Source organism: Berghia stephanieae, chromosome 3, assembly GCF_034508935.2.
Source record: "Berghia stephanieae isolate SIO BIC M18660-M18661 chromosome 3, UCSD_Bste_1.3, whole genome shotgun sequence".
Taxonomy (NCBI): Eukaryota; Metazoa; Mollusca; class Gastropoda; order Nudibranchia; family Aeolidiidae; genus Berghia; species Berghia stephanieae.
This window is the reverse complement of record NC_088362.1, coordinates 106,520,391-106,536,812: the sequence shown is the minus strand read 5'-3', so window position 1 is coordinate 106,536,812 and position 16,422 is coordinate 106,520,391. Positions and strand designations below refer to the sequence as shown.

General features: G+C 36.1%; 1 protein-coding gene across 4 annotated transcripts in view; it reads right to left on the bottom strand.

Moving 5' to 3' along the window:
* LOC144969092 (stalled ribosome sensor GCN1-like) overlaps positions 1-16,422 on the bottom strand; it is a 79,299-nt gene that overhangs the window by 44,026 nt on the left and 18,851 nt on the right. For all 4 annotated transcript variants that reach the window (XR_013644724.1, XR_013644723.1, XM_078908142.1 and 1 more), the window contains exons 20-33: positions 14,834-15,012; positions 10,439-10,532; positions 9,698-9,817; positions 9,103-9,295; positions 8,594-8,778; positions 7,288-7,611; positions 6,629-6,745; positions 4,227-4,354; positions 3,654-3,846; positions 2,550-2,786; positions 2,052-2,246; positions 1,619-1,865; positions 1,095-1,216; positions 397-511 (exon numbers count right to left, since the gene is read on the bottom strand). Coding sequence is in view for 2 of the 4 variants with exons in the window: in XM_078908142.1 (XP_078764268.1) it covers positions 397-511; positions 1,095-1,216; positions 1,619-1,865; positions 2,052-2,246; positions 2,550-2,786; positions 3,654-3,846; positions 4,227-4,354; positions 6,629-6,745; positions 7,288-7,611; positions 8,594-8,778; positions 9,103-9,295; positions 9,698-9,817; positions 10,439-10,532; positions 14,834-15,012 (2,449 nt within the window). In the remaining 2 variants the exon portion in view is untranslated. The remainder of the gene's footprint in view (positions 1-396; positions 512-1,094; positions 1,217-1,618; positions 1,866-2,051; positions 2,247-2,549; positions 2,787-3,653; positions 3,847-4,226; positions 4,355-6,628; positions 6,746-7,287; positions 7,612-8,593; positions 8,779-9,102; positions 9,296-9,697; positions 9,818-10,438; positions 10,533-14,833; positions 15,013-16,422) is intronic.

Sequence of the window (16,422 nt, the reverse complement as noted above, 5' to 3'; positions counted from 1 at the left end):
TGTCTTAAAGAGGAAACACCACGTATGGCATGGCAATCAATGAGATGGAGATAATGAGACAGATCATAAATTTCCTGCTCTTACCAAACTCCATTTTTATCTCACCAGAGTAAGAGCTTGAATTCTTTTCCATTAAACAAAGAAAGCATATCCAAAAAAGATTAGCCCCCATCTCAAATGCATATCAACTCGAGTTATGTTATCTTTCTTTCTTGAAATAAATAATATGAAATTGAATGTAAGCTTCAATTTTATTACAAGAACAGGTCAAATGAACGTTTCCGGTTTCCCCTTATTTCTTCGAGCTTCGAGCAGCAATATTTACATATCTTTCTTTCTTGGAAACTCTTTCTTTTCGCAGTCATCTACATCATGATTTTTACTACAATCTCATACCAGCCTTTGTCCTCCAGGAATCTTCCTCTAGACCTTTGAGCAGAGATGGCAGAACCAACTTGACTCCATGGGCACTCAGGTTACGCATGACAGCTTTGGCACAGTCATCAGCAGCCTGAAATATCGTATCGTCACATATTGATAACACTGGCAAAACAAATTAGATTTTCATATGATGTAATCAAGTGTAAACAATCAAAAGCCTGCCAAATGGGCTGTCGTTCTTTTGTCAAGTAAGTAAAACAAAACTTATCCAAAACAATTAATAAGTTGACTACTGTTATCCATGAAAGGAACAAATAGGTTTAAACAACCATAATATTTGATTTGAATAACAAAAAACTGCAAAGGGTCAAAAGGGGAAATTTCAAAATATTAAAAAAAAAAATAAAAAAACCAACCCAAAAAGCTATTATCTAAAATGAAATAGAGAGTAGTTTTCAAAACAAATCTGATCTTAATACATAGTTCAGTTTGATTTTTAATTGAGAGAAGCTAAGAAAAATGGTACAGGTATTGAAATAGTTATTATCACTAGATTTAGTCTCTGACTTTAAATGAAGAGAACAAATTACATTTTAAAATAAAATCAACACGTGGCCAAATATCTTAGTTGTGACTGAAATAAATACACTGCATTCATGCACCAAATAAGAGAAACGCCATATAAATTAGAAATTTAGAATTTGTCTACTCACAGATCTGACGCTGTGCTGTTGATCTCCAAAACACAAAAGGAGATGTTGAATTATATGGACAATGTAAGGTTCAAACAAACGACCCAACATATTACACAACATCTCAAAAGCCATCAGAGCACCTGGATGTTAGAAAAGAAATGAAAAAAAAAACAAACAAACAAACAATTAAACATCAACAAAGTTATAGCAAAAACATGATTTTTTAGAAGTTGCAAACTTAGAATAGAGCCATTAAATTTGAAAAATCGGATGACATCACAAGATCACTAATTAAAAATGAAGACCAGTTTTTGGACAAACAATGCGACTTCTTCTGACCCTAAAGGTGAAAGACTGAGATAGTTTACAAAAACCATAGATATATAAGAACATATATGAAATGTAACTTTTCCTTTCAACAAAAAAAAACAACCATAAACAGTTGTAATTCTAGGTCACACAAATCTCAAAGTTTGTTCCAAAGAAAAAAAAAGATGGATGACAATTTTTTTCTTCTTTTGTCCCTGTTGCCAATCACTTACCCTCTCTCTTACGATGCTTCTTCTTATCCTGAATGGCTTCTGTAAGAGTGTCCATCACCTTTTGCTGCTTCAGGGCCAGAATTCCCATCCCCTTGATGAGACCAGCCAATCCAAATGCTGCACCTCTCCTCTCCCCATACGAATCCGATTCCAGTAAGTGGACCAGCAGCTTGGAGACCAGGCCAGGGGCATCGGCTTTGATGGACGGTACGAGATGTGGAAGACAAGTGGCCACTGATTTCTGGACCTGAGGCAAACACACAAGTTTACAAAAAAACTATTTAAAAAGAAATCAAAGTAATGATGTTCAGAGACAGATAAGGGTTTTTCATTGCTATGCAATATGCAAAGAAGCATAACGGACAGAAAGTACTGGGAAAGGTAATGACAGATAAAAGTAAAAATAACTTGTTTTTAAAAACTACAAACTTACTTCTTGGGAAGGAGTGGAAAGAGCGGCGACGAGCTGAGCTACAATAGGTTTGACTTTTGGGTTGTCGACATCCAAATAACGGGCTAAATTTCCCATCAGGATGACAATACTCTGTCGCAGAGGGTCAAAGCTGGCTTTAGATGGGGCATTCTGTAATGTGCTCTCAAACAATGGCAGTAACGTTTCCACATTGGCCTGAGGTTGAAAGGAGTCAAGAAAAAACAAAATTATTTTTATTATTAAAAAACAAAGAACAAAAATATGGAATCATCTGCATGATTTCATTTTTAATTTTGATATTTTAATAAATGGCTTGCAAGAGAAATTAAGGAAGCATTTTGAAGTATGTTGAGAATGATGGAGCTGAAATAGATTATTTGAATAAGAATATTTAGACTCTCTTGGGCTAAGGCACAGTGACCTGCTTAAAACATATTCCATCTCTGCACACTCTTTTCTCTCTTTCATTCAGGTAGAGGGCACATACAACTAACTTACCTTCCCATGAGCCTCAAGGGCAGCAGCTGCTGAATCCGTCATGGCGGCCTGAACATTAGCATTCCTATCGACTAATCCTTTGGAAATGTAAAACTGGAAGATCCTCTCTATGAGGTCCTGAGTCAACAAAGGAACCATTTGCTGCAAGGCCCACGCAACACCAACTCTGCATTGCCAAAAGTCAATTCGCTCTTCTTTGATGACACGGCCAAATTGGTCTTTGTTCCTGGGCGGCATCTTTTAGTGCAAAACAGAAAAAGATGGTAAGAGGGTAATTCATTTTCACAATTTGAAAAGTCATAACAATTTCTGGGACAAAAGAAATTACCAAAACAATTGTTTCCTACCTGTTGGATAAGACACTATTCAATTACAAACCCATCTACCCAATTATTGTTAAGAGGACAGAGGGGTCAGAAAAAAAAACTTCAACAGTATCAGGGATTGACAATAGACCTTTTGCTTGTGAGGCAAAGCTCAACCAAATGAACTCTATCAGTACCCTGAACCAACTCAATGAAGTCCCTGTATTCTCAACATCTATACTAGTATTTAATGCAGATATACTTCATGTTTGTTTTAGTTTGCAACAAAGGATAATCTCTTTGCTACTAACTTCAATTAAAATCGAGAGGTGCCTAAATGAGTCAATAAAATGGATAGTAAAATAAAGGGAGTAAAAATGACTCTTTCCTTTATTTTAAATATAACTTTGATACACACTCTTCCTCTCCTGTTCTTCCACTTTCTCCTCTCCGTCTCTCTCTCTCTCTCTCTGCCCCCCCCACCCCCCCCCCCCCCCCCCCCCCCCCCCCAAATCTCGATATTTCTCTCTTTTTTTTTAATAAAAAAAAAAAGTCACTTAACAGGGTAGGTTGGGAGTCAATAATATCACTATCACCGTCTAGTATTCTTTAATAACACTAACCAAATATTCATCATTTCCATTATCTCTACGAGTTAAAAATCCAACAAATTAAGTTTTCACAAATTTTCCTCTAAAATTTTGGTTTAAAAAAACCTGAATCTTAGTAAAAATTTTGGGCTAATATTTGTTTTTTTAAAAATCTGAATAAATGGTATGTCTGATTTTAAAAGAGCTACCTTCAGTTTGTCCTCATACAGTTTAGTGAGAGATTTGAAAACTGCTGGCATTTCACTCTTATAGACTGCAAGAACCTGCCCTAAGGCAACAGTAGCTCCCTGTCTGACAACATCTTCATTGTGAACAGATTCCTTAGCCAAGGCCAGACACAGCTCTTTGCACGGTTCATCCAAACCAAGATCCTGTCTTAGTCTGAAATAAGATGGAAGAATAACTAAAGTCAAGATATATTGTCAGATGAAAAAATGAACAATGAGTTGGACATAATATACGTTTTAATTCCATATCATCTCAAGTAAAGAAAAAAGAATTGTACCTTTCTTTAATTGAGTAGTAAATTACATTTTCTTTTTTCATAGAAAAGCTCTGTAGTATAAATCATCCCTCACATGCATATATTATAAATTATAGAAAAGAATTTAAGCATTCAAATACAAGGAAAATCATGCTAGATTTCTTTTACGAAAATTTGATTAATCAATAAGAAAAAAGAAAAAAAAGTATAATTACAATGTCTATTCTAAAACTAAAACTTGTATGATTCATGAAAGTACTGATCTCAAAATGATTACCTCATAGCCAATTTCTGAATAATTGGTTCTGGATCATTGCAGGCAATCCACACTCGCTTGGCGATATCTAGACCCAGTTCTTCATTCTCGTCCATTCCTGGCAACACAATGCTCAGAACCAACAAACACTGGAGATAATAAGATGGACCAAAGTGTCAAAATTGCAAGTGATGCTTGCCATGGTTTGGTTGTTTTGTTTTCTGACAGCAAATACATTATTATATGAGTAGTTAAAGCACTATAATCATTCAAAACTAGAGTGGGCAGGACGTAGAACATTAACAAATACTCAAACATGTCCAATCAATATATGGATAAATACAGTGCAACCTCTGGAAAAACACCCCTGAATAACGACAACATCTGCCCTAGATAGTGACATTGACCTCTGGTCCCAATTTTTTTGCTATACCAAAATAGCGACATACATTTTAGTAAAACCTTTGTTTAGCGACATTTTAAAAAAAACCCCAAAAAACAATATTTTTTCCTAGAGTAGTCGATTTTCTGTTATCAAAACTGATGAGTTTTTCAATAAGGGTCACAATGCTTGTAGTGTTGGCCAAGTGAGGTTCTATTTGACAACTTTTAAAGTCGAAATTGTCCACGAGGACCTCTGGCAGCAGCAGCTTCTAATGGTTTCACATGACAATAATGTTATAATGATCCATCCAGGTGGCAAATTCGTGTGTTGCAGCATTTGTGTCCAGTTGCAAACCCGCCCATTAGCCTCGTCATAACACAATGCTTGACCAAATGCTCTCTTGTTCCAGGTTCTTTTGCCACAGCGCGTGCCGCTATCAAAATTGTCATTACCGATTTCAGATCATTGACACGTGCCGCTATCAAAATTGTCATTACCGATTTCAGATAATTGACAATCTTGTTGATAAATCACGAGGGACTCTAAAATACCATTTTTTAAAAAAACAACTGCACTCATTCTAGTCCCAAGCCTAGATAAACAACATAGGGGAAATGGCATTCGAGCACTATTTACATCAAAACAATGACAATACACATAGGAGAGAAAGCTTAACTAGTAAACCCTTTATTTTTGGTCAACAGGAAAAATACACATTCTAAAGTGATTGGTATGAGTCTGATCACTGGCACTGGTCTGCCCATCGCATCGCTATTATCAAGCGTCTTTCCACATCCTCTTTTCCGCCGTATTGAAAACCCCAGAATAACTAAACCCCTGGATTACGACCCCTGGATTACGACATAATTTTCTGGTACCAGGCAATGTCCTTATCCAGGGGTTTCATGTTGTATTGTTTCTGAACTTGATTTTAGTGACAACATTCAGCAGAATACCCTAATCCTCTATGTTATGAATGGCGTGGGCCCCATTTCTCATTTTTTATACTTTTTTCTGCCGTTTTCTCACTATTATTACATTAAATGTCTATGGATTAAGATGACACCAAGTTTAAGATTTTATGATACGCTGGAGACTTTCTTAATCCATCGATATTTAAAGTAAAAGTTTTCCAGCACAAATGATAAAAAGGTGTTTTGTCATTGTACAGCAAAATAGACAAAATGTAGTTGAGATACTGAGGTTGTCCTGAAAGCATTTTGAGGAGGGTTTTAATCTAAATGTGCAAGATCGATTTTTCTAACATAGATTCAGAATGTGAATTTCCTTGTAAAAATATGTTGGAATTGGTGATTATGACGATGATAACAATTGATTGGTTCAAGCGCTACTAAGCATTAACCAATCAGAATATTCCCAGCCATTTGGACGAGACAGGTTATTTACTGATAGAATGTATAATTCAACTTAAGAGGGGACCTGTAGTAAATTTTGAGTAAAAAAATTTTACGGCCCGATTGGGCTGGTCCACTTTTTAGGTAGCTTAATTATTCTAGGATCCAAAAATATGATAGTTATATAAGTTATTTTCTAAATGTCTATATTGTCAAATGTTTGGGTCTTGACAACAGCTATTCAAAGGCTATCCATCCTATCATGGTGCATATCAATGTAAAGCTTAGCCAATTCTCTTTCAATCTGGTAACATTGACATCATGGCTATTAATATAAATTATCACAGGGTCAAAGAATGAACGCGATTTACATTAAGTCACGAGCTCTTCTTGGTTGATTTGAGAGGCCATGTTACAGGTTGTCTAAAGTTAGTAGTAAAACAAGCTTTGTTTCTAAATATATCCCCATCCTGACAATAGTCCCACAATGCAACATGAATAGCGTCATGGCTACCCCCTTTGCGATTGACTTGCCATTTTAACAAATCTCCATGGAACTTTCATTGTTCTGCCTAAAAATCTTTAAAGCTCTCTCATTAGTATACATTTTTTTTTAAATAAAAGAAAAAGAAACTAGAAATATCATAACCTTATAGACTATTTAAAAAAATATATATATATACCTGTAAGGAAGCTTCCCTGACAGCAGTGCAAGGCGATTCCAATGCTGCCAGAAGGATTTCCGTCTCTTCTGGCAACATTTCGGTGGCTCCTATATCTCCATTAGCACAATACGAGACCTAAGAACAATATGAGGTTTTATAAGGATTTTGGGAACAAAAAATATCAGCCAAGGATATTAATTTCAATTATTTTTTTTAATCTTGAAAAATGAAAATAAGAGAGAGAAAAAGAAAGTTATGATGATAATGGTGACAATAAAAGTAAAATCATATGTATTACGATCAAAACATGAAAAAGATATTTAAAGTATTCAAATGATGTGATGATGATGATGATGATGATGATGATGATGATGATGATGATAAAGTGTATAAAAAATAATCTATAATATATAGAGGGAACAGACTCCACACCTGACTCTCCTTGACTTGCCATACACAGTAAACTTAAAGAATAAAACGATAAAGGCTTCACTCGGGAAAACATTTGTACAGACTCATTTCTCTTCTTTCAAAGAAAATAACTCAAATATCATATCTCCTCTTGCAAGCAATTAATGACGCTGAAATTCTTAAAAGTCAAATTGAGTTAGCTATACTATATAACTATTACTTTAAACATGTATTAAATGGTCACTAATTTTGGAAACAATTCTTACATCTAAAATGGCCTCATTTGCTAAATCTTGATATTTTGTTGGCTGTGTACCAATCACATAGAGACAAATGCTGAACAAATCCTTTCTGGGCAATAGGTCAGGATCAAACTCGTCCACACCCTCCGGTTCTTCGCAAGTTCTCCTCATCTTTGCATGGGCTGAAATAATCTCAAGTGCTTGTACCATTGCAGCTTTTTGGCCCTTAAAAGAACCATCTGAATCTTTGCCTTTTCCAGTTCCCCCACCACCACCTCTAAGAATATTATTCAGGAGAGGTTGGAAGTAGCAAAATGTAGGAGCAGACAGTGGTTTGACAACGGATGTCTGGTGGATGATTACAAAAAATAAATGGAATGATAATAATTGTACATTAACTACAATTGGAGCCACCTCATTTGGTCACTCATTATTAGCTTGAGGACTTACCAAATTCAAAATAAAAAATTAACTGATTTATCCTCACAATCAATTTTAAAATTAAAAAAATCAGCACATTTTATGTTATTCATTTAATGTCTTGACAAAAACAAAAACAAACAAAAAACAAAAAAACAACAACCTGAAAATGTCCACAACATTAAACTTTATGTTTCAGCGCTGTTTGCTTGAATCCATTGCTTTGGGAGATAAACAATTGTTGACATAAGTGAGATTGGCTCACTACCTTTTCCGGGGAAGCAAAGTGTGTTTATCAAATTTTGTATGAATGCATTTTTCTTGGTTATAATTCTTGGGTATAATTGTGATTCTAATATGAAGTATAATAATATCCATGTGTATTTGGTACATAGTGAGACCAGTTACAAATAGCTACTATTAGTCAAACCAGCCCATATTCAACATCAGTAAATTGTTGAGCCAAAGATAAACAAACATTTTGAAATTCAAAACTGGTCTGCCCATTATTCGAGAAAAGAAAAAGACATAATTCTAAGAATTTGTAAACATTTTCATAGAGATAAAATGTGTGATTTTACCAGTGGGAATGATAAACGTACTACTTTAATTGTGATTTTTTTTTAAAATCCATCAATTGTAAGAAAGGAAAATCCTATCTGAAGAGGGAAATTTTTTTAAACACAAGATAAGGCATTCTTGACAAAGCTCTTAACAGTTCATAAAAAAAGAACTTATCTCAAAGATATATATTCTTCTATCTATTTTTATAATATGGCAGTCAAATTCTATTAGCTTTAAAGCATGATTCTTTCTCAAAGTTGTTAAATGAAATTGCTCACTTTTTTCTATTTCTAAAATTTTTAATTCAATCATCTCAATCAAACATGAATAGAAATACTTTTCTTACTTCATCATCGTCGTCATCATCATCATCAAATTTTCCCTCATTTTCACCAGATGGTTTCACTGTCATGGTGTGAAGGGTGGCCATTAACCTAGATATTTGATTCCCTAGGTCATCGGCTGTCCATGCCTTGTCTAAATTACAAGGAGGGTCCATAAGACGGAGAGTAGCATATGCAACTGATAAACCTGGTAAGAAAAAACAAATCTTTTAAAAATGAAAACAAAGGGGGAAAGAGAAACAAAATAAAAGATAGAAAATAAAAAAAGATGTGGGGGAAAAAAAAAAATCATCAAGTGTCCTATTTCAAAATATCTAGTGATCGATGGATCACATACTGTTGTAACAAATTTTAGTACCAGCCTGGTATACTATGTTGTCTTAATTGTTCATCAAAATGAACTAGTATTGCCACACATACCCCCCCCCCCCCCCTTCTTCTTCTTCACCTTTAGAATGTTCTTGCCATCCATTCTCCAGCACCTGACAATATGAAATATAAACAATCTTACCAAGGATTTTGTTAGTGAAACATTTCTCTCCAATGGATATGAACAGCTTGGACAAGTATGGAGCAGCGAGCGGAGCCTTGAGTAGGGAATGGACGGGTTGGAATATGTCTTTTACATACAGGGACATCTCTACGGAGTAAGCCTTGAGGAGAGCCTCAGCAATACTGCAGCAGCATTGGATGCCTTGATGCATCTGTAGAATTAAGTATGAGTATGTTGAGGGTATCAAAATTAGAACGTTTTCTTTTTCTTTAAACTGAGTGGATGTTAAAACATAGACATCAGAAAGGTATAAACTGAAACAATTTTAAAATATTTAGTTTGCGTATTTACTCAGTGCATATTGTAGAGGATCATGTTTTGCAGAAAAATAGGTAACATCTAATTTCACAAAGATTACAAAAAGGAGACTGGCTATGCTTCAGCCTTTAGATATTGAGTGTAATATTACTAAAAAATATTTCGTACTTACTTTTTTCAGGGTATGAGTGTTTGAATTTTGCCCTTACCCATTTGTTTCTCACATGCCCTACAATATACCTTATCCTTGAAAATATTGAGACAATTTTTACCATCACTTCTTACTACTGCTTACCTTCCTAACTTTGTCCCTTGTCGCTTTCTCTTTTTGTCTGGTGGCCTCGACTTGTTCCTCCTGTGCCTTGGTTAGCTTAGGCATCTCTTTCTCTTGTTTACCTTTCTTTTTTTCAAGCTCCTGAAGTAAAATTGAAATTGAACAGAAAAAAAATATAAAAAATTGAAAAATAAAAGTAAAAGAACACCAATATATTTTCAACTAATTACTTGGATCTAATTAAAGTATAGAATAATAAAGAAAAACCTCTCATTTATTACGACATACACCACAACAGGGAATTCTGGAATATGTACGACAGAAACCAAGAACAAACCAGTATTTCGAGTTGAAATATCTCTTGTTTGTATTAAGAACATTGTTTTTTTGGCATTACATTTAACTTGAACCAAGCAACAAATCTCATTGTATTACTTTATGTCTAAGGAGTGTTCCTGTAGAGTGTCATTCTGTCATTTGTCAGAAAAATGGCACACTTGTCAACCAACCTCAATCGTTTTTTTTTTAATCATAATTTTTCTACAAGAGTCAGGCTGATTTTCTTACACTTTACTCACAGCCACACAAACTTTTAAAATTTATGAATTTTACCTCCCTTCATCTTTTAAATCTAAGAAAAACATCTTACTAATATATTTTACTAATTTCACAACTTTCCAAATGATTCTGGAAAGAAAAAAAAAAAAAATTAATAAAATTTTTTAAAAAGAGGGAAAACATTTCTGAGAATATAAGTCATACCTTTCTCATTTCTTTCTCAGCCATTTGATCAGCATAGGAATAAAGTTTGTTTTCTTTTCTGACATTACGAGAGCCTTCCTCAGTCTTCATTGCGCTTTAAAAAAATAGAAAAACAAGAAAGTGAGCGGGGAGGGAGTGGTGTGGAAGGGGGAAAATGAGTCTTTAGACCCTATCCAAATGTAGCCAGCAAATGTTACTGCAAAGCTCCAGTCTTTAGAGTCTTTAGACCCTATCCAAAGGTAGCCAGCAAATGTTACTGCAAAGCTCCAGTCTTAAGACCCTATCCAAAGGTAGCCAGCAAATATTACTGCAAAGCTCCAGTCTTAAGACCCTATCCAAATGTAGCCAGCAAATATTACTGCAAAGCTCCAGTCTTTAGACCCTATCCAAAGGTAGCCAGCAAATGTTACTGCAAAGCTCCAGTCTTTAGACCCTATCCAAATGTAGCCAGCAAATGTTACTGCAAAGCTCCAGTCTTAGAGTCTTAGACCCTATCCAAATGTAGCCAGCAAATGTTACTGCAAAGCTCCAGTCTTTAGACTATCATTCTTATGAGACCTTAGACCTATCCAAATGTAGCCAGCAAATGTTACTGCAAAGCTCCAGTCTTTAGAGTCTTTAGACCCTATCCAAATGTAGCCAGCAAATGTTACTGCAAAGCTCCAGTCTTTAGAGTCTTTAGACCCTATCCAAATGTAGCCAGCAAATGTTACTGCAAAGCTCCAGTCTTAGAGTCTTTAGACCCTATCCAAATGTAGCCAGCAAATGTTACTGCAAAGCTCCAGTCTTTAGAGCTTAGACCCTATCCAAATGTAGCCAGCAAATGTTACTGCAAAGCTCCAGTCTTAGAGTCTTTAGACCATACCAAATGTAGCCAGCAAATGTTATGCAAAGCTCCAGTCTTTGAGTCTTTAGACCTATCCAAATGTAGCCAGCAAATGTTATGCAAAGCTCCAGTCTTTAGAGTCTTAGACCCTATCCAAATGTAGCCAGCAAATGTTACTGCAAAGCTCCAGTCTTTAGAGTCTTTAGACCATCCAAATGTAGCCAGCAAATGTTACTGCAAAGCTCCAGTCTTTAGAGTCTTTAGACCATCCAAATGTAGCCAGCAAATGTTACTGCAAAGCTCAGTCTTTAGATCTTTAGACCCATCCAAATGTAGCCAGCAAATGTTACTGCAAAGCTCCAGTCTTTAGACCCTATCCAAATGTAGCCAGCAAATGTTACTGCAAAGCTCCATAGTCTTTAGACCCTATCCAAATGTAGCCAGCAAATGTTACTGCAAAGCTCCATCTTTAGACCCTATCCAAATGTACAGCAATTTACGCAAAGCTCCAGTCTTAGGCTTTAACCCATCCAAATGTACCAGCAAATGTTACTGCAAAGCTCCAGTCTTTAGAGTCTTTAGACCTATCCAAATGTAGCCAGCAAATGTTACTGCAAAGCTCCAGTCTTTAGAGTCTTTAGACCCTATCCAAATTAGCCAGCAAATGTTACTGCAAAGCTCCAGTCTTTAGACCCTATCCAAATGTAGCCAGCAAATGTTACTGCAAAGCTCCAGTCTTTAGACCCTATCCAAATGTAGCCAGCAAATGTTACTGCAAAGCTCCAGTCTTTAGACCCTATCCAAATGTAGCCAGCAAATGTTACTGCAAAGCTCCAGCTTTAGAGCTTAGACCCTATCCAAATGTAGCCAGCAAATGTACTGCAAAGCTCCAGTCTTTAGAGTCTTTAGACCCATCCAAATGTAGCCAGCAAATGTTACTGCAAAGCTCCAGTCTTTAGAGTCTTTAGACCCATCCAAATGTAGCCAGCAAATGTTACTGCAAAGCTCCAGTCTTTAGAGTCTTAGACCCATCCAAATGTAGCCAGCAAATGTTACTGCAAAGCTCCAGTCTTTAGAGTCTTTAGACCCATCCAAATGTAGCCAGCAAATGTTACTGCAAAGCTCCAGTCTTTAGAGTCTTTAGACCCTATCCAAATGTAGCCACAAATGTTACTGCAAAGCTCCAGCTTTAGAGTCTTTAGACCCTATCCAAATGTAGCCAGCAAATGTTACTGCAAAGCCTCAGTCTTTAGACCCATCCAAATGTAGCCAGCAAATGTTACTGCAAAGCTCCAGTCTTTAGAGTCTTTAGACCCATCCAAATGTAGCCAGCAAATGTTACTGCAAAGCTCCAGTCTTTAGAGTCTTTAGACCCATCCAAATGTAGCCAGCAAATGTTACTGCAAAGCTCCAGTCTTTAGAGTCTTTAGACCCATCCAAATGTAGCCAGCAAATGTTACTGCAAAGCTCCAGTCTTTAGAGTCTTTAGACCCATCCAAATGTAGCCAGCAAATGTTACTGCAAAGCTCCAGTCTTTAGAGTCTTAGACCTATCCAAATGTAGCCAGCAAATGTTACTGCAAAGCTCCAGTCTTTAGAGTCTTTAGACCCTATCCAAATGTAGCCAGCAAATGTTACTGCAAAGCTCCAGTCTTTAGACCCTATCCAAATGTAGCCAGCAAATGTTACTGCAAAGCTCCAGTCTTTAGAGTCTTTAGACCTATCCAAATGTAGCCAGCAAATGTTACTGCAAAGCTCCAGTCTTTAGAGTCTTTAGACCCTATCCAAATGTAGCCAGCAAATGTTACTGCAAAGCTCCAGTCTTTAGAGTCTTTAGACCCATCCAAATGTAGCCAGCAAATGTTACTGCAAAGCTCCAGTCTTTAGACCCTATCCAAATGTAGCCAGCAAATGTTACTGCAAAGCTCCAGTCTTTAGACCCTATCCAAATGTAGCCAGCAAATGTTACTGCAAAGCTCCAGTCTTTAGAGTCTTTAGACCCTATCCAAATGTAGCCAGCAAATGTTACTGCAAAGCTCCAGTCTTTAGAGTCTTTAGACCCTATCCAAAGGTAGCCAGCAAATGTTACTGCAAAGCTCCAGTCTTTAGAGTCTTTAGACCCTATCCAAATGTAGCCAGCAAATGTTACTGCAAAGCTCCAGTCTTTAGAGTCTTTAGACCCTATCCAAATGTAGCCAGCAAATGTTACTGCAAAGCTCCAGTCTTTAGAGTCTTTAGACCCTATCCAAATGTAGCCAGCAAATGTTACTGCAAAGCTCCAGTCTTTAGACCCTATCCAAATGTAGCCAGCAAATGTTACTGCAAAGCTCCAGTCTTTAGAGTCTTTAGACCCATCCAAAGGTAGCCAGCAAATGTTACCGTCTATCTCACAGCTCCAGTATAAACTCTAGCTCAATCGAAAACCATAGAACCAGATCGAAACCAACCCCGAGCAACAAAGTAATCTGTAGAGTTTTGGGGAAAAATCTGGATTTCAACAAGAAAGTCTGTGTCATTTCAAAATACAAAATTCCCACCTTTATTTCTATAAATTAAATTGCCACTTTAAAACTTTGGAATAGAGATACAGTGAGATCATATATCTATATTTTACAAAAACAATAATAATGGAATTGTATTTACTCTTAGTTGTCCATGTGTGACAACAGACTCAAGTTTAACTAATCTTAGATTCCTTTTTTTATTTATTTATTTTTTTTTTTTTTTGAAGATCATTTTGAAAAAGTTGGCAGACCTGCCAACTTTTTCAAAATGATCTTCAAATAAAAAAATTTAAAAAAAAGAAATAAAAAAAGGAATTTAAGATTAGTCAAACTTGAGTCTGTTGTCACACATGGACAACTAGGAGCAAATACAAAGGGTAAGTAAAAAAAAAAGCATGTAAGATTGTTTTCTGACCCCCCCCCCCCCCTTCCCACCCAGCAGTGATTGGGTAGCTGGGTCTATTAGATCTGCTGAAAAGTACGAGTTAATAAGATGTCGGCTTGCATCAAAGCTGCTTATGTTTGTCAAAATCTATACAGGGCTGCCATATGGTTTTTGTTTCAATCAAACTGCTCAGTCTGTGACGGACTAAGAACAATGTTTACCTAAACTGGTTTGAGTTTACCATATATGTGTAAAATGTTGCAATAGTGGACTGGAAACTCAACTTCAGTAAATTTCAACTTTGGTTAATTGCAACAGTTTAGCTGATCCCAAGGTGTTGCGGTTATCCGGAGTGGACTGTAATATCAAACACAATCCAAGGTGATTACAAACATGTGATCGTGTTTCTATATTGTTGTCATTTATCATATTTATTATCATCCCCTAAAAAAAAACAAAAAATAATAATCAATAAAAATTTGAAGTTCTATTGAGAGTTAGTGAAAAGTGCGACTAGATCAAGAATTTCCAGTTCAAGTTGGGAGAGTTGAGAGGTTTGAAAACCGAATCTAGAGGAAAATATTGAATTGGTTACTGTTGACTCCAAAAAAAACCCAAACAACTTTATATCTGTGTAACCAAGTCTGCCAGATTGTATACGACACATCTATGAAAACTTACTTCTCTATGATGGAATTGTCATACAACTCATCGTCAGGGGTCAAGAATATGGCATATTGCCTCTCTGTAACAGAGGACAGGGCAGGGTCATTTAGTACATTCTGGATGTAACTGACCAACTGTGTGACAATTACACTTGGACTGACCAAACCCAAAGTGGACACCACATTCTTTTGTGCCTGGAAGAATAGAAAATAAAATGGAACGATAGATAAATAAGTTAATGAATGAATTGATTAAGCAGCTAGTTGAAAAATAAAACAAATGCTGCCATTAATCCCCCACACTCAGGTGTGATTGAGTATTGAGTACCTATCTATAGACAGTGATGGATCTTATATAAGTGCTGGTTCAACAGGCATGAGAGAAGAATTGTACTGTATAAAATGGTAATTTGATTCCATATGGCTGCTCAAGGAATAAATGAAGCAATGTGAAGCATGTTGAGCATGACGCCTCAAAGGAAATGAGCTGTATTAATGATTATATTCATTTATCTCGAAAAAAATTTTTTTGTTTTTTTTTGTTTGTTGCTTTAGGTCTCTTCCAACACAATTGAGGTTATATGAGAGACCGCTGAAACAAAAAAACAAGCAATCTAACAAAAATAGTACAAATGTAAATCAAAATCATAACCTAAAGATATCATAAGCTAAATTATAAATAACCAAGAACAAACAGGCAGAAGATTTACAGAAAAAAAAACTATCCCCTGTCAAAAATACAATCACAAACCAAAGAAGCAGGATAGGCTAGTAAAGAGAAGAAGAAACGACATCACTATCGGATCGTACACCCATGCGAACATCATAGGTATATGATTCAAGAGTGATGCTCCCATCCAACCACCCGCTCGAATAAATTATACACACAGTGACCTGATATAAAATATGAACATATAATGCTGAATGCTGTATAAAGAAATACATTTATCACATTACAACAACAAATAAAGGGAAAAAAATGGTATGACCTAGGTATCAGGAAGAGAGATAATGTTCATGACATCTTGTTTGCTGGTTCTTTTAATAAAACAATTCATATGCTGGGTTAAAGTATATGAATATGAGACTTTTAACATGCACTGTCAGACTATCAGGAAGGTAGCATATTTTTTCTATTTGCTTTGGATATATGCATTTTGATAGTCCAACCAGCAACTGACAAGTTACTGAAGACCCTTTATTCCAGAGCTCAAAACCATCAGACTATCCGCCAGTGGAATGCTTTGTTGGCTGATATAAGTAACTTTGCCAGTTGTGTAGATGACCTTACAGAGAGGCTTACTAAACAAACCTGTTAACTTATCTCATAATGTGCAAGCTGGACGAACACACCAGATGGAGGAGGTGCAGGAGGAGGAAGAAGAGAAGGAAGAAGAAGAAGGAGGAGGAGGAGAAAGAAGAAGTAGGAGGAGGAAGAGGAATAAGAAGAAGAAGTAGGAAGAGGAGGAGGAGGAGGAAGAGGAGGAGAGCGAGAAGAAGAAGAAGAAGAAAAAGAAGAAGAAGAAGAAGAAGAAGAAGAAGAAGAAGAAGAAGAAGAAGAAGAAGAAGAAGAAGAAGAAGAAGAAGAAGAAGAAGAAGAAGAAG